The sequence below is a fragment of the Narcine bancroftii genome, chromosome 7 (assembly GCF_036971445.1).
Source record: "Narcine bancroftii isolate sNarBan1 chromosome 7, sNarBan1.hap1, whole genome shotgun sequence".
NCBI lineage: Eukaryota > Metazoa > Chordata > Chondrichthyes > Torpediniformes > Narcinidae > Narcine > Narcine bancroftii.
This window is the reverse complement of record NC_091475.1, coordinates 160,829,624-160,848,279: the sequence shown is the minus strand read 5'-3', so window position 1 is coordinate 160,848,279 and position 18,656 is coordinate 160,829,624. Positions and strand designations below refer to the sequence as shown.

At 42.4% G+C, this 18,656-nt stretch overlaps 1 protein-coding gene across 7 annotated transcripts in view; it reads left to right on the top strand.

Moving 5' to 3' along the window:
* Window positions 1-18,656, top strand: part of LOC138739266 (ubiquitin carboxyl-terminal hydrolase 35-like) — a 151,259-nt gene that overhangs the window by 30,933 nt on the left and 101,670 nt on the right. For 4 of the 7 annotated variants that reach the window (XM_069890986.1, XM_069890991.1, XM_069890987.1 and 1 more), the window contains exons 3-6: window positions 6,852-6,951; window positions 11,587-12,280; window positions 13,488-13,623; window positions 17,821-17,950. In XM_069890986.1, the coding sequence (XP_069747087.1) occupies window positions 11,599-12,280; window positions 13,488-13,623; window positions 17,821-17,950 (948 nt within the window). In that variant the 5' untranslated portion in view covers window positions 6,852-6,951; window positions 11,587-11,598. Of the gene's footprint in view, window positions 1-6,851; window positions 6,952-6,993; window positions 7,099-11,586; window positions 12,281-13,487; window positions 13,624-17,820; window positions 17,951-18,656 lie in introns of those variants that run through there. The other 3 variants (XM_069890988.1, XM_069890989.1, XM_069890990.1) reach the window with 2 other exon arrangements.

Genomic DNA, 18,656 nt, shown 5'->3' with positions numbered 1-18,656 from the left:
GATTGTTCGTTCTTGTACTTTCTGTAACTTTTATCATTTTTTTTTGCCACTTTTTCTCAACTTTTCCTAGGAGAGCAGTGATTGTCAATCTAACTCCATATAAATATTGACAAGAGTGGGATAATGACATTGAAATTTTTTGATTATGAAAGATAGCAAAAAGGTAGTAGATTTAAATGGAAGACAGATGGAATCAAATAGTTAGGAATAATGACAGATAATAATTTGTAGAACTTCTATAAATTTATTTATATTTTTGGGGAAAAAAAATAGAGATTTACAGAAATGGAAAGACCTACCAATTACTTTAATGGGAAAAGTAAATTGTATTAAAATGAGGAAGATCCCAAGATTACAGTATCTTTTTCAATTGTTACCTATTGCACACCCTAAAAAATTATTTAAATTATTGAATAATTAAATAAGACAATTTCAATGGAATAATAAAGTGTCAAGAATTTCATTGGGGAAAAGCTAACTTGGGACTATAAATTGGGAGGACTAAGACTTCTGGACTTTAAGAAATATTATTTATTAGCACAAGCAAGATTTTTTAATCATGTTTTGAAGAAATCAGCCCTCATTCTTGGACCTGAATAGGAATCAATTCAATAGAAGAAACAGTGAAGGATTTTATTTATGTGGAATGGTAATTTAATAACAAAAAAGACAAATAACCCTATGTTAGTGTATACAATTAGAATATGGCAAGAAATAAATGATTATATGGGGGGGGGGGGGTAATGAAGGGATATTACAAAGAGCAATATTATATAAAAATGTATGGCTGCCTATGAATCTGGGTAACAAAATATTGAATTCGTGGTATGACAAAGAATAAGATATATTGATGACTGTTATCTGGAGGGATCTCTTATGACTTTTGAACAATTAAGAAATAAATATGGAATAGCTAATGGGACTTTATTTGCTTTCTCCAGCTAAGATCGATCCTAAGAGAAAATTGGGGGCCGAGCTTGGCCCCACCTGAAATTAGTAAAATGGAACAAAAGATTTGGGTGCGGAATACTCCTAAATTTATAACTCTATTACTATGCTCTCCAGAATTAAAGTGCAAAACCAGGTTTCCAGAGATCGAGAGAAATGAGTGTTAGATCTAGGAGTTGCAATAATGGAAAGACATTGGTTTGATTGGTGTTTGGATAGCATGGCATCACTTATAAATGCAAGATATGGATTAGTGCAATATAATTTCCTACACCAATTATATCTTATATCCCAGAAGTTGCATAAATCAAGATGTGAAATATCAAAAATGTGTTTTGGTGTGGGATAGAATTAGGAAGGTTCTTGCATACTACATGATTATGCGTGAAGATGAGACCTTTCTGGCAGGATATTACAAGAAATATTAACAAGGATAACAAGGGTAACCTTCACGGGTGACCTGGAGCTTTATCTTTTGGGAAACTTTCATTGAAATAAGTAATAAACTAACTAAATTCCTAATTGCATTTGTTAAAATAGACTTAATAGTGGCTAAGAAATGTTTTGCAATTACTTGGAAATCCGACTCCCCTCCACAGATAGCATGATAGTCTGCTGAGATGAATAGTCACATACCTATGGAAAAAAAATACATACAACTTGAAGAACAAATATGATGTTTTGGGCTATAATATAAATTGGATTAAAAGTGAAATAATAACTTTAACGAATGGAGACAACACAGATTGCAAAGGAAATACACTATTTAGATGGCTGGCAAATGGGATCAAATATTTGGGGATTAGAGTAGATAATGATCTTAAAAATTTATATGTTTAATTATCTCCCCTTGCTAAGGAAAATTGAAGAGTATTTAAATAAATGAGTCATTCTCTTGATAGCACTGATTGATAGAGTGAATTGTTTTAAAATGAATATATTTCCACATCTAGAGTACCTCTTCCAAACCCTCCCGACACCACTACCACAGAAATTCTTTCAAAATTTGAATAAGCTAATTAAGAAATTTTTATGGAAAGATAAATTAGCTAGAATCTCTCTGAAAAAAATTAACTTGGAAATATGATAAGGGTGAATTACAACTTTACAACTTTAAATATCATATTGGGTGGCCCAGATGAAATTTGTTACTTCCCTCTTTGAGGGAAGAGGCATGCCTTCTTGGGTAGCAATTGAACTGCACAAAGTTTCGAAAAGAGTGGCAGAATATTTTCTATCTTAAATGGGCTGTTAATTTTATTGTAGCTGGAAAATAAATACCTGTAGCAGGCCGAGCAATTGCGTGATTAGACGTGCCGAATCGCCGCCCCAGTTGTTTGGCGCGGGTCCCCTTTTATTCCTGAGGTGAAGCTCGCAGTTTAAACCATGTATTGCCCAGGGGAACTCTCCGCTTCTGGGTGGCGCACCACTGGCCAGGGAGTGTCGATGCGACACTGACATCACTTCTAGAAGCTGGAGCACGCATCACCGGAAGTGGGTGTTCCCCTGCACGCAGCGCAAGGGATTCAAATAATAAAGTCAGTTACTGGTTCACCCTCGCACTGAGTGGACGTCTCTTTATTCCGTAGCGGTGCCGCAGCAGATGCTACAGTGGAGACCCTGACAGTTTCAATATTTTTGGAACCTAACTCAAACGTGACAGAATGCTGCTACCACTACAGTCGCAACGGCTGCGACCAACATGGTGGGCGTGCATTTGCTGCCCTCTGAGTTACTGGCCGAGTTACGGAGGCATTGTCTCAGAGGACACTGAGTTCTGGCACGTCGTCAGCACCCTGGATGCCGCCACCGCAGCAAAAGTAAACTCCATCGTGCAAAATCCTCCCATGGAGCGAAAGGACAAGCAATTCCAACGTTTCCTCCTCAATTCCTTGGAACTCAGCCAGCATGAATGTGCCATTTGTATCCTAAATATGCAGGGCCTGGGCGATTAGGAACCCCTTTGAGCTCATGCACAAAATGGTGGCCCTAGTGGACGGACACATAGACTGCTTCATCTTCAAGGACCTGTTCCTTTCCAAGTTGCCGGTGCACATTACTTCAGCAGTTTCTGACATGGATTTCAGCGCCCCACAACCAAGGAGCCAGACACTTTTCTGTACCCCACAATAGAGCTCCATCCACGTGCAGCCCATCTATGCAATCTTAGCAACTCCGCCGGGACCCCCAGCAGTAGCTGTGGCCCAACCACAGTGCAATGGGCACCCAAACAGAGCGAATACTGTCTATCACCGCAGATGGAGCTGAAACACCCGGTGGTCGTGTCTCCCGCCCCCCCCACTCTTGCTCCTACCCCACTGCCAAACCAAACATGGTAACATGAAACAGGCTGGCCGCTGATAGTGGCCTCGACGATAAAGGCCGACTCTACCTCGGACCAACGAACAGAGGGACTTCCTAGTCGACATGGGTGCAGAAATAAGCCTCATCCCACAGATGTGTTTCAAGTCCAAACAAAGCCCCAAGGGCCTCCCACTGCAAGCAGCCAACGGCTCCTCCATCCCAAGCTATGGCCCCGCCTTGTCACATTGCATGCAGCAGACACAGTTTTCAAGTGGAAATGCACAATCATGGCCGTGGAACAGGCCTTACACTGAGCAGACTTCCTCCAGGCACATGAAGTTTTGGTGGGCGTAACCAGATGCCAGTTGGTGAATGCTACCACTTTTCAGTCGTACCACCTCAGCCTACAGCAACACCCTTTTCTGCCGTTAGGAATCCACACTTTGGACCAAAATGAGTATGCCCGCCTACTGGCCAAGTACCTGGCCCTACAGGCATCCAAATTCCACGATGCCAAACCGCCACATGGCGTGGAGCACCACATTAAGACCACTGGGGCTCCAGTGCACTCACGGGATTGGTGTCTCCCACAAGACACTCCAGTAAGCCAAGATTGAGTTTGCAGCCATGGAGGAGCTGGGGATTATCTGCCATTCAAAAAGCCCCCCCCCCCCCCTACTGCACATGGTACAGAAGAGCTCCAGTGGCTGAACGACACTGCAGTCCCAGAAAGGTACCCTATCTCACACGTCCAGGACTTCGCCATGAGGCTCCAAGCTGCTGAGTCTTTTCCAAGGTAGATCTTGTCAAAGGGTAACATCAGATCCTAGTGACATCCCAAAAACTGTCATCATCACTCCCTTTGGCCTTTGAGTTCTTGTGGATGCCATTGAGACTGAAGAATACAGCCCAGACATTCCAGCAGATGATGGACATGGTCGGTAGAGACCTCGACTTCCCCGTCATCTACTTGGACGACATCCTCATTGCCAGGCCCGATGGCAATACACACCGGACACACCTGACTCACCTTTTTGACAGGCTGCAGCAGTTCGGATTCACAGTGAATTCCGCCAAGTGCCAGTTTGGCCTCGAGACGATTGATTTCCTGGGACAATGAATCATCCCAGAGGGAGCCACACTGCTGTCGGACAAGGTAGAGGCCATCCAGAATTTTCCCAAGCCGAGCACAATCAAAGTCAGCAGGAGTTCCTGGGGATGGTGAACTTGTATCATCGCTTCCCGCTAGGAGCAGCCACCCTCATTCAACCCCTGTTTGACCTCATCAAGCTCGGCGACATGACGCTCTAGTGGATGCTGAACACCACAGAAGTGTTCCATACCACAAAAGCGGCACTAGCGTGTCCAGTCCTGGCCCACCCAGACTCGACCTCCCCCCGGGCCCTTACAACGGATGCATCAGAGCAATGGGCATTGTGCTGGAGCAATGGGTCAATGAACAATGGCGCCCCCTGGCCGCCTTCAGCAAACATCTTTGAACACCAGAGCTCAAATACAGCGCATTTGACCGTGAGCTATTGGCTCTGTATGGGGCGATACGAAGCTTCCAGTATATGTTAGAAGGAAGGGTCTTGACCATCTACACCAGGGGTTCCCAACCTGGGGTACATTTGCACTTTTCAGGGGGTACATTGGGTCTGAGAGAATAACCACTACTGTATAATACATGGTATTGTAATCTGCAGTCAGATTGCACAATGTCATGCTTTAAAAAAAAAAATTCCTTAATCCTTAATCTTTAGGGGTACACAGGAACCTATAAAAATGCCCAAGGGGTACAGAGGAACAAAAAGGTTGGGAACCCCTGGCCTACACAGATCACAAACCACTCACCTATGCACTCAGCAAGGTCTCAGATCTGTGGTCAGCGAGGCAAAAGTGTCACCTCTCCTACATCTCCGAGTACACAATGGACATTTGCCACATTGCAGGCAAGTCCAATGTGGTGGCCGACGCGTTATCCAGACCCACGATCGCCACCACCTCGGGGGCTTGACATCACGCAGATGGCCAAGGACCAAATGGAGGTCGCAGATGTCCAGGCCTACCAGATGGCTATCACCAGCTTGAAGGTCAGCAATTTCTGCTCCTCACCAGGAGGCCTGTCTCTACTGTGCAACGTATCCACAGGTTTCCCCAGACTTATCCTACCCACGACCTGGCGACGGCAGGTGTTCGACCAGATCCACAGCCTGTCCCACCCCTCCATAAGGTCCACGGTCCGCCTGTTGTCCAACAAGTTTGTGTGCACGGCCTCCGCCGCGATGTGACTCTGTGAGTTAAAACCTGTTTGCAGTGCCAACGTGCACAGACACACCAAAGCCCCACTCCAGACTTTTGAGCTGCGCAGCGCTGATGTGTGCACTTGAACATTGTCGGCCCACTCCCCGTGAGCCAGGTTATGTGGTATCTGTTCACAACAATCGACAGTTTTAGCCGTTGGCTGGAAGCCTTACCCCTTCCCACGTGCGACACAGAGATATGCGTCAGAGCATTTTTATCCACTTGGGTAGTCCTGACCCACATTACCTCGGACCGAGGGGCACTGTTCACTTCCTTGCTCTGGGCTGACCTAACCAAGTTCTGCAGCAGCCAGTTGCACCACACCACAGCCTATTATCCTCAGGCAAATGGCCTGGTCGAGTGTTTCCACTGTCACCTGAAGGCAGCCCTGAAAGGTCGACTGCAAGGCCTGAATTCGATGGACAAACTTCCATGAGTGCTCTTAGGCATCTGTACAGCACTGAAGGAAGACTTACCAGCCTCGTCTGGCAAGATGGTGTGCGGTTTCCCACTTGCCATCCCCTGGGTCATTCACTTCAACCTCCCTACCCACAGTCCAGCACCCTAGACGTCCTCCAGAGGTTGAGGGTGCAAGCGGATAAAGTGGACATTGGCGGCCGACAGGACAGATTCATAATTGAATCACTCAAGGTACCGCACCTGGATTTAGGCCTGCTGGCCCTGGACCCCCAGGTCAGGCGTAGAGGCTGCCTACCCAGAGATGATACAGTAACCTTCTCAGAGGGCGGCAGTGATTCTTGGGGGGGGGGGGGGGGCGGGGGGTAGCAGGCTGAGAGGCCAATCAGTTAGATGGGCTGAATCACCGTCCCAGTCTTTCACCTCAAAATGGCACAGGTCCCCATCACTCCCGAGGAGAAGCCTGCGTTAGACGCCACGTGTTACCCAGTGGAACTCCCTGCTTCCTGGTGGCGCACTGCCAGCCAGTGATGCTGTGACGTGCTGACATCACTTCTGGAAGCTGGCGCACACGTCACTGGAAGTGGGTGTTCCCCTGTGCACAGCACGAGAAATTCAAATAATAAAGTCAGTTACTGGTTCACCCTCACACCATGTGAACAGCTCTTTATTCCGTAGTGGTGTCGCAGCAGACGCTACACACCAACAATAAAACACATTTTTGAGTATCTGGTATAAAATGAATAATTGATACATACATGGTTCCATAAAGGGATTAGATGTATAGAAGATTGTTATGTACAAGAGCAATTAATGTCATTTGAACAATTGAAAATAAATATATATAACAATACAATCTTTTGTTACTTTCAATTAAGAGCTTTTCCTAGAGAAGAATTATGTCTGACTATGACATCACCAGAGTGCAGTGAAATGGAGATTCTTATTTGAACGGGGACCACAAAGAAGTTCTTATCAGTTATGTATTCTTTAATCCAATTGGGTACTCCTAAATGGGAGTTGTTTCATCAATCAAAACAAAGATGGGAATCAGACTTGAATATTAGTATTAATGATGAGATCTGGTAGAACTGATGCTACGACAGTATGACCAACACAATTAATGTAAGATAGAGGCTGGTGCAATATAATTTTCTTCATCAGCTATATCTTACCCCACAAAAAAAAATAAATTAAATCTTAATTCTTCTGATGTTTTCGATGCGGGGAAGGAACAGGTACTTTTTACATTCCATCTGGTCATGTTCCAAATTGAAACCCTTTTGGGGAAGCTTGAGCTTTATTAAATCAAATTATTGGGAAACAATTGCCTCTAAGTCCAGATTTGTTTACTTTTGGAAAATTACAGACATAAAACATAAAATGAGGCTGTTGAAATATCAGAGTTTTTAAAATTGCATTGGCAGTGGCCAGGAATTATATTGCAGTGACCTGGAAGTCTGATTCTCCCTTGGAAATAGTCCTTTGGAATATGGAAATGCATAGTTGTGTTTCCCTGGAGAAAATGATTTACAGCTTAAGAAATAAATATAACATGTTTTTTTTTTCAGGTATGGGAACCTTACTTACAAAATGTAGGGTTGAATACTTAATAAATAAGATTTATTCTATTTATTTTTCTTACTTCTATTGAAATTTAGATAAAAATAACTGGGCCACTCCTTTGTTGAATTGGATTTCAGATCTAGATAGCTCTTTTTTTTCTTCTTTCCTTCTCTTTTCCTTTTTCATCTTTTTTTCTTTATTAGGGGTTTTGGGGGGAGAGGGATAGGGGTCATATTTGGAACACATATTAATGATTCGCATTTAATTACTGAAAAAACACAAATGCTGGAAAAACAACAGGTCAATCAGTTCCTTTTCGTCACACATGTCAAACTCTGGCCCGAAGGCCAAATTTGGCCCGCGATATAATTATATTTGGCCTGCAAGATCATATCAAAAATGTATTAGAGGTTGCCCGCTGGCCGCTGCGCCAGTATAGCGCATGCACAGTAACTGCTGTGTCCCAGGGTGAGAGAGAGAAAAATCCTGGTCCTTGAAAAGTAGTGGTGGGTGGTTTTATAAACACGCTGTAGTGTCCCCGTGCCCGCAGCGCGGCCTGGCCGGTGTCAGGGGAACCCAAGGCCGCTTCCCAGCGCCCGGAACCCCAGTGGCACAGCGTTTCTTGGAGCTGCAGATGGAGTCGGGATGCTGGAGGGAAGATTGGGGCTCTCTGCCGGGCGATGGGGGCGCTGGCCGCCCTGCGCCTTCCCACTGGATCAGCGGCGGGTGCCCGGCGTACACGTGGAGAGCGAGGCTGGTCGGGCAGGTAGGGTGGAACTCCCCGCCAATCTTGGGAGTGGCGTGGGCTGGATCGGGATTAGCCGTGCTCACCTGCTCCTCCACCGCTGACCAGGATCCCAGCACGGTCCTGAGCGCGGAGACTGCCCTGGAAAGGTTCTGGGACACCGGCACGGAAAGAAAAGGGGGTCCGGGAGAAACTCAGCAGGTCAAGGGGGGTCCAGGAGAAACTCAGCAGGTCAAGGGGGGTCCGGGAGAAACTCAGCAGGTCAAGGGGGGTCCGGGAGAAACTCAGCAGGTCAAGGGGGGTCCGGGAGAAACTCAGCAGGTCAAGGGGGGTCCGGGAGAAACTCAGCAGGTCAAGGGGGGTCCGGGAGAAACTCAGCAGGTCAAAGGGGGATCCGGGAGAAACTCAGCAGGTCAAGGGGGGTCCGGCAGAAACTCGGGGGGCCTGACCTCGCCAGGACCGTTACCCACTCCCCCTCCCTGCCGCAGGCCGACCCGCGACTCACGGTGACGGGGCCGCTGATCCGCCGAGATGCTGCCCTGCAGCGAGAGCCGATGCCCCCGCACTGTCGTTGTCCAACCCGATCGCCCGCAAACCCCGCCCTCCCGCACACAGGCCTGAGTAAGTATTATGAACTTTAATCTCAGGATAAAACTATCTTCCAATAGTTTCATGTCACAGTGATAAATATATTCCTGGTTAAAAATAGTCCTGCACCTGGATACAAGCTCATTAGGCATAAAACTTGAAAAGTGTGTAAATCAAAGGATATCTGTACCAATGGAAAAAGGGCATGGCAAATAACCCTGCTATAGTTCATGCCCACAATCAGTCACCCACTTGATTGTTTCAGGAATCATGTTAGTCTCCCACATTCTCAATAGCCCTCAGATTTTACTATTCGACAGCACACTAGCAACATTTGACAAATCCTCTATAGAGAAATATTATTTATTGAATATTTTATTTCTCATTTGTTAATGCTTCTGGAAAGAGTTTATCCAAAACTATTATTAAACATTTATTTTAATAAGAAAAAGTTTAACATTACCTATGTTGAAAGAAGAGAAAATATGCAGATGTTGTTGAAAATTTTCAATAAATATTTAGTTCGGCCCTAGACTTAGTCCAAGTTTTTAATTTTTGCCCTCCGTGAATTTGAGTTTGACACCCTTGCTTTATGTAGTAAAAGTAAAGATACATCACCAACGTTTCGGGCTTCAGCCCTTCAAGGTGTGGGCAAACATGAGAGATGTCAGAACAAAAGGGGGAGGGGGGGGAGTGAGATGATGGGGAGGGGGGAACACTGCAGGAAGTGGTGAGAGAAAAGTAGGAACTGGAATGACTAGTAAAGGTGGAGGGAGTGGAAGGGGGAAAAGGAAAGCTTTTTAGTGGAATTCAGTGGGGTTGGAGAGTGCCTAGATGAAAAATGAGGCATTGTTCCTTCAATCTGCAGGTGGTCAGGGTGGGGTATTGACAGACCTGTGAGCTTGAGAGTGTGTCTCAGAATTGAAATGGTTGGCTACAGGGAGGTCACTTTTGTTGTAGATGGAGAGGGGTGCTGGGAAAAGCGATCTCCTAATCTGTGACCAGTCTCTCTGATATAGATAAGATCACAGAGGGTGTACAAGATGCAGTAAATTAGTTCTGTGGAGGTACAGGTGAAGTGTTGCTTCACCTGAAAGGTCTGTTTTGGACCTTGGACCATGGTGAGGGAGGAGATGTGGGTGCAGGTATTACACCTCCTACGACCACAGTGGAAGGTGCTGGGGAGGGGGTGATTGGTGGGGAGGGAAGAATGCACAAGGGAGTCATGGAGGGTGCGGTCCCTACGGAAGGATGAGAGAAGGAAAAAAGTGTCAGGTGGTGGGGTCCTATACTTTTGCTACTTAAAGGCATTGTTTGACCTGCTGAGTTTCCCCAGCATTTGTGTTTTTTCATTTAACCACGGTGTCAACAGAATTCTGTGTTTTACCTCGCATTTAATTACTTAAATGTGATAATTTGATATTGTTTGTTGATAAAGTCAAAAACAAAATGTATATTTAAAAAAAAAACATACAACATTTATTAAGATATGGCAGCTGTATTTGGATCATATTGGGACCTAATTGTAATTATAAATAAAATAATAAAAAGGATAATAATCAATAATCAATGCTGCTATAGTATGAAGCAAGTGACTTCCCCCTTATAGAATTTTTTGATCAACTTAAGTGAGCCCCGATGGTGTGTGGATTTTTATTGTAAAAATAAAAGGGGGGGGGGAGTTGGGGTGGGGGTTGTTTTATTTTTGTAAAGAAAAAGTTTACACACACATTTAAAAAAAAAAGATCATCCTCCGAGATAGTGACTCCCAAGAATCTAAATTTGCTCCCCTCTCCACCTCTGCTTTCCCCCAATGACCACTAGATTGAATACCTCTGGCTTTCCTGAAGTCAACAATCAACTCCTTAGTTTTGGTGACATTGAGTACAAGGTTGTTGCTGGTGCACCATTCAGCCAAGATTTCAATCTTCATCCTGTATGATCAAGAAAGGGACATGGCAGTCTCCAACATTCCTTCACAATTCGCAATGAATGCAGTTCATGACCCAAGTGATGACGATGCCTTAATGATTATAATGCAATGTGTAAATCAGTAGGCATGCTATTAAAGGGTCAATTAAAGGTAACAGATTCCTTGCAAAACAAACAAACACACTTCCCAAGACTTGTGTGGAAAAAGTATTCATTTTCCCATAGTGTCTGAAATTGTATGCACTCCCTTGCTATTTTCCATCTTTTCGGTTTAATCAACGGAGTAAAGTTTTTTTTTTAAAAACGGAGGTAAACGTTTTCAGTGATGAATAACATTGTAACGGTTGGTCCAATAGTTGACCAAAATGTCAGCAACATCTAATGTTGAAACTAAGTGAAATTTATTGTTAGACACTGTGTTCTAATGGGCCATATTCCATTTTATTTTTAAAATTCACCCCGAGCTACTTAAAAATGGTCAACAGGCCACAGTTGGCTTGGGGGCACAGTTTGGCCACACTGAACTAATTCTTCAAATGCATAACTTATGGTAAATACTTCATTTCTCCCCTTTGTTGAAATCGATAAGCCACTTTAAAGCCATTGTCAGATGTGACACTGAGTAGTACTTCGATACTCTGATATCAGGTTTCATGATCTTGCCTGACTGTATTAAAAAGGCATTTAAAAATGTATGCATATCCTTTGGATGTGAAGTTCCTCAGGATTTTGTAATTATTTTAATAAAAGTGAAATTAGAATCAATATACTTTCTTTTCTAGTGTTGAAAAGACATGGACAAGATTTTAGAAGCAATTATGTTGTCCAGCCATCCAACTTCTGTAAAGAATGCTCTTGTAAGACATGTTTTGGAAGCAGCAAAAAAACCTCTCAGCCAAGAGCAGTGTATGATCATGTTTGAGTCGTCTACAAAGTTTATTCTGTTGGGTGATACAGAGTTCCAAAAGGATGTGGGCAAAGAGATTCTCAAAGCATTTGCCCAGAACCATACTGCAGATTTTGTAAAAAAATTTAATGTAAAATTCATTGTGAAACTGGTACAAGATGGTGATGGAACATTTACCAAAAAAAGCAAAGATACATTAGAGTATATTCAGCTAGGATTAAAATATATTCAAGATGATACTTCTGCTGTTGAAGCATTTCATGCCCTTCAGATTGAGCTTCTCCGTATAGTGTGTGAGAAACCTGGATCAAAGCTGTGTGCCTCCATTAGTAAACTTCTTGCTGAACATCCTCAGTGCATTCCAAGTGGAAAGTTCAAAGTGGTGTTCTGCCAGCAACTTGTTCGAAGTATTGGGCAGTTCCAATGCAAATCACAAAAAGAAGATGAAATTGTGGAATTCTTGATTCAAGTAAACAACGTAAGCACATTGTTGCAAAGAATCTGGCAGGCGCAATCGGCAGTGATAATTCCATCCTTGCAGGAACTGTTCACCATCATTTCATCAAATGGTAAGGAAAATGCATGTTTATCTTAAAGGAATAATTACTGACAAGCTTCCTTCCTCCATCCCCATGTTCTTGAATGTACGGAAGCAACCACCTTATCATGGTGGGTGACACTTCTGCATACTAGTTTTGGGGGTGGGGGCGCGGGCATGGGCATGAAGAGCTTGGAATAAAACATCTTCCACCTTTTCCTTCCTGTGGGAAATATTTTCTCATCTTTGTTGCTCTGCTGAGTTGGTAGGGATTAGGTACTTGGCATATCCACAGTTCTCAGTGGTACAATATTTGGTTTTAAAGTTGAGACTTTTTCCCTGTGGAGATAACTTGAATACTTTTGCACTGAAGCAGCTCTAAAACGAAGAGAGATAACCAGGAGCGCGTACAGCTTCATACTGGTTTGTGCTACAGTATTGGCTGCATATTCTCAAAATTTTCAGAATCAATTTATTTTCATAACATCAAATTCGGTGTTCTGCGGCAGCATCATTAATTATACATTCATTTAAACCATCTATTACATCACTGAGGGAAAAAAATAATAGTACATGAGAAGTAAGAGTGTCTTTGGGTTCATAAATTTATTGATTATTTGGGAATTTGGTGGCAGCGGGGAAAAAGCTGTCCTTTTGCTGTTGAATGTTTGCCTTTAGGCTCCTGTTCCCTTTTCCTGATGGTAGCAAATTGAAGAGGGCAAGGCCTTGGTGGTGGGGATCTTTGAGGATAAAAGGTGCTTTCTTAAGACACTGCCTCATGTAGATGTCTTCGATGGAGTGAAGACTGGTGCCTGTGATGCCACAGGCCGAGTTAACACCCTCTGGAGTTTATTCTTGTCCTGAGAGTTGGTGCCTCCATACCAGGCTGTCATATAACCAGTCAGAATATTCTCCACAGTACTCCTGTAGAAGTTTAGGGTCTCCGGTGACGTGCTAAACCTCCTCAGATGCCTAGCAAAGTATAGCCACTGGCGATCCTTCTTTATGATTGCGTCAATGTGATGGCTCCAGGATAGATCCTTGGAGATTTTGCAAGATGTAATTTTATGCTAAGTTGGTTAAAAATGCAACAAAACCACTTATGTATGATTGCATCTTGTTGGTAGGAAAAAAGTTGCTCTTTTACTCCAGCTAAAGTTAGTTTTTAATTGAGGGCATGGTTAAATCTTCAAATGCATTTTCTAAAATAAAAGTTGTTGTTTGTGTGCCTTTTGCAGTCAGCTCTGATGGGCCATCAAATGCATTGGCCACTGTGGTCCAGTATGTTCCATTGGAAATCATGGATGAGGTCATTCAAAACTTGATGAATGATGATGACATCACAGATGTAAAGATGAGGACTGCTTTGACCAAGTAAGCTTTATTTTTTTGGGTTGTCAACTTGGTGAATTTTTTTCATCTTCTGTCATGTACCTTTTCACACTTTTGGCAATGTGGTTAGAAAATGTTTGGCAATTACTTGGAAAAATGAGACTGATTTGAGTATTCAACTGTGGCATTCGGAAATGAGGTCTTGTATTCCATTTAAAAAAATAATGTATAATTTATGTAATAATTATCCTTTCTTTGCTAAAGTTTGGAGCCTGTATACGAGACATATGGTTTGAATTTTTAATAGTTTTTTCCCCCCACAATCGTTGGGGTTACACTAAACCATGGCAATAAGTTAAGGTTGTTATGTAAGTTGATCTTCTCTTTTACTCTATAAAATTTACAAAAAAAAAACACTTTTGCCAGTTGTAGTGAAGGCTTGAAAATTTATCACTCAGTCATAAGCCAAAATTCAAGACATCAGAACATTTTAAATTGTGAAACTAAGGAATCTTGGAATAAGGGTAGAAAAAAATGCAGGTGATAAACTGAGCTACATGGGAACAAGTTGCATGTCTATCTTTTAGGCACTTTTGCTAAGCCACAAGGATGCAAAATATGAACTTCATTTAGTTTATTGAAAATTATAAAAGTCTAGATATATCTGCTTTATTATCGAAGATGGTTATATGGTTATGGTTATAATTTGGGTATAGTTCAATGGTAGAGTATTTGAGATCCCCGGTTCAAATCCGGGTACCCCCTCTTTAAGATTTAAAAAAAAAGAGTCATGAGGTCAGGAGTGTTTATGCCACAGTGTTAATCATTATGAGCATCACAGTGTTGTATCAGAATTTCATACTGTATTTGAATCTTCAGGATTTTAACTCTCCAGGTTCCATGCCCAGAATTATAAATTCAAGTTTTAAAAAAAAGTATTGGAAATTGAACCTCAATCCAGAAAAAAATGCTGTTTACAATTTGTGTGAACAAATTTCATCTCTGCTGTTGGACCATCTGTTTCTTTTTCTTTCATACAAGCTCGGTTCCTTCCAAATGGAGGATATGTTATTGTTAAACGTGTGTAGAAGTTGGGTCACACATTGGAATTTAAATATCCACCTACTAAGAAATCCCCTCTTTCCTACAATTTTAAAAACTTTAAGGCTAATAGAGGACTTTGCAGAGAGTAATCTATTGGGCATTGTTACATAAATTATTATCCAAAACCACACAGCAAAATCCAGGACCTGATCGATCCAAACCTGAATTGAGTATAGAGAGTTGCAACACAATAATTGAATTTATTCTTTGATTATTGATATTTTGCATCTTTTACTCTAAATATTTGTACATGGGTCAAGTGTCTAACCCATGTGTACTGTATGACATATTGCTTGATTTCGTAGTAACAATAATTAGTACAGTATGTTTCTGATTATCCAAAAACCATTTTATCAAAACTCTCAGTTATCTGAGAAAGTTATCGGTGGCAACGTGATGTCACAAGTTGAAAAAAAGTTGAAAATTAGTTTTTTTACCTGCCATGCTCAAGTGGGACTCTGGCTCGCTGTTAGCACCATTTTGAATCCAATGGAGCTCTCGTGCACTCAAAGTAAGAGTTAAACTTGATTTCATGCTTGAACAACCTTCCCTTTGTTCTTTGTTGCTTTCTGCTGATGCTGCTGGGCTAGGATCAGAGCAGGGACCTTGGACTCCTGGTCAGGATCGGCAATGGCGGAGGGGAGGTTTCTGGAGTCGGACCAGGGACCCCGGGATCCCAGGCAGGTTCCTTGACGGTGGTGAGGAGGTGTCGGGGATTTGAAAGAGGGCCTTGGGTGTCTAGGCAGGTTTGGCGATGGCAGTGGGGAGGTTTCTGGCTGGGATTGGAGCAGGGACCTGGGGCTCCTGGGCAGGTTTGGTGACGGCGGTGGGGAGGTGTCTGACATCAGAGTGCGGACCTCAGGCAATCGGGCAGGTTCTGCGACAGTGGTGGGAGGTGTCGGGGATCCGAGTGGGGACCTCAGGTGCCTGGGCAGGTTCGGCGACGACTGTGGGGAGGTGTCGGGATCGCCGATGGGCAATACATGTATTCTGCTGTTTAAACTGGGCTGCTTAAAGACATTTTGGATTATTGGAAACCTACTGTATTCAAGATTATACTTTGGATTGGGCCGGTGTATTTCAACAAATTATTTATCAGTTGTTAATGTTTACTCCTTTGATGAAGTGATTATAAGTTTATGCTGTCTACATTGGTGAGCAGGCTTGATGCATTTTATTGTAACAAAAGCACATGTTCAATACCAACTGCTGTTGACTCTAGGTTGGAATTTCTTTTTATTAGCTAATTTGTTTTGAGATGTTTGCTACAAATGAAAGCCAGAGAAACAATTTCATGTACATGACATTCCAATGCAGTATTGCTAGATTTGACTTGAATTTATAGAAGCATGTCTTACTTTTTGTTTTCTCATTGGATATGCACTAGGAAGGTCTGTAATACAGACAGCCTTATTGTACAGTTTTGAGAGAGCCAAATTTCCCCCAAGGGTGCAGATTATTGTTGAATATTAATTGGTCAAAAATTTATATGGGCTGCAGGCATCTACAGCACAGAAACAGGCCACATGACCCAACTAATTCCTGTTGCACAAAACTTCTCCTCTTTCTTCATGATAATTTATCAACAAGTAATATTCTTTCCTGCTAATGTACTTTTCTACTTGAGCCATAAATTCAGGCTATGAATATACAAATCAGGCTCAGAGTCATTTACCATCTTTCCTCCCCCCCCCCCCCCGACCAAATAAGTTATTGTGCCCTCCACTCACCTGCAGCACTAGCATCACCAGGGGTTTGTGGACTGCACCGGGTGACACCAACAGAGAGGTGTCATCAAAATGAATCACATAGTTTAGTCTTCACATGCTATAAGCACACATATTTAGCTGAAACGTCAGAGGGAGGGGGATGTGTGATGGGGCAGCAGATGAAGGAGGTCCATGGCAGATATGGCACTCACTCCCTACCCTTCCCCCACCCCCCCCCCCACCCGCCTGGATTAGATCTCTTCTGATGCCGACTCTGATACAAATTACAGGTAGGCTACATAGTCCCTCGACCCTCCTCCATTATTCAATTAGGTTATGACTTTCTGATTTTAATCTCTGCTCACATAACTAACCTTGCATCAGTGAGTGAAATAAGACTACAAATTAAGATGCTTTTACGCTCCATTTTTCATTTTCTTTGCTGCAATTTTTTTGTCTTGCTGTCAAGTCTCTCTCTCAAAAAGTAAACTAGCTTCGCGTCAATTTATTTAAAGTTATCAAACATGTTGTCTAATTCCAAATTTTAAGTTCTGCTTAATGTGATTGCCAGTATAATTTCATCCTTGAAATTCATTATTTTGTTTGCTTGTTTTGTCCGGATTTTGGATTTTTTCTTGTATATCTTGCCCTTTTTGATATTGCCATTTTTTTTTGATTCTGACACCTTGTGATTGAAGAATTTCCGTTACCAAACATCTCACCAAAGCAGTGTTAGATTTTGTTTTGGTTTTCTGCTTATACTTGATCTCTATCTGTTAGTGTTAGCTTCTTGCAGTAATGCTCTATATCAATATTACTATTTTCTAAAATATTGATACTCCCATTATATCTCATTTTTCCCTCTTGTACTTCTGAGCCTCCAAATAAACATGTTTTGTGTGGAGTTTGTATCGCTAAACTTCCTGGAGTTAAAATTAAAAACCATTAAAAGTCCGTTATTTCCAGATTCTTGCCTCTGAAACGATTGCATGAAGGAAGGAAAATTTGGGTTTGAAACCTTTAAATTATTTCTAGCTCCTAAAACTAGATTTCATCATTGCCAATTTGCAGTGCTTGTCTTGATGCTGCATTGTAGAAATCTGTTCTATTATTTTATTTACAAAGTAAACAACGTGGCATTTGTTTTGCTACAGTCTTTTGTCCGTCCTTTTAATGACTAAGGACTTGTTTCTCTGCAGCTGTAATTGTGAATGGAACAGATTTTCTTTGAATATATAAATAGAGGTTACTGCACTTAAAATTTTAACATCTGGTATGCATTCTTCCTTCATAAGGATGTGAAAGATATTTAGGACTAACTTGATCTTTCAAGATTTTCAAGAATGGAATGATATTCTGTTGGTAGGAATGACTCTTTTTTTAACATAACAGTTTCTAATTTTATTTTATCTTTTTAAAATTGTAGTATGATTGATTGGCTTTCATGGCCGCTAGCCAAAAACATAGATAACTGGATAATTGGCTTACTGGAATGGTTGGCTGCTGTGAAAAAGTTCAGCATTTTGATTGAAGTCACACTTTCAAAAATTGAGCAGGTGAGTTTCATCTTACGGATAACTTGGAAATTGAGGACAGCACTGAAAGGATGAATGTCCAAGGATACGCAGTGCACTGCAAGGGTAGGCAGGGAGGTAGAGGGGGCGGTGTGGCTCTCCTGGTAAGCAACAATATTAAATTATTTGGAAGAAGGGACATAGGATCAGGAGAGGTAGAGTCCTTATGGGTTGAATTTAGGAATGATTAAGGTAAAAGGACACCAATGGCAGTTATATACAGGCCCCCAAACAGCAGCTGGGATGTGGATTACAAAATACAACTTGAAATAGATGAGGCATGTCAGATGGACAGTGTTACAATAATTATGGGGGATTTTAACATGAAAGTAGATTGGGGAAATTCAGGTCAGTACAGAAGCTCAGGAGAGATTGTGTGGAATGCCTACGGGATGACTTTTCAGAGCAGCTTGTTGATGAGCCCACCAGGGGATTGGCTATTCTGGATTAGGTGTGTGTAATGAACCAGAAATGATTAGAGAGATTAGATAAAGGAACCCTTAAGAGGCAGTGATCACAATATGATTGCGTTCACTTTGAAATTTGAAAAGCAGAGACTATAGTCTGATGCGTCAGTATTTCAGTGGAGTAAAGGAAATTGCAGTCACATGAGAGAGGAACTAGTCAAAGTTGATGAGGGTGGAGGGGGGGAGAAACACACTAATGGGGAAGATGACAGATTAACAAT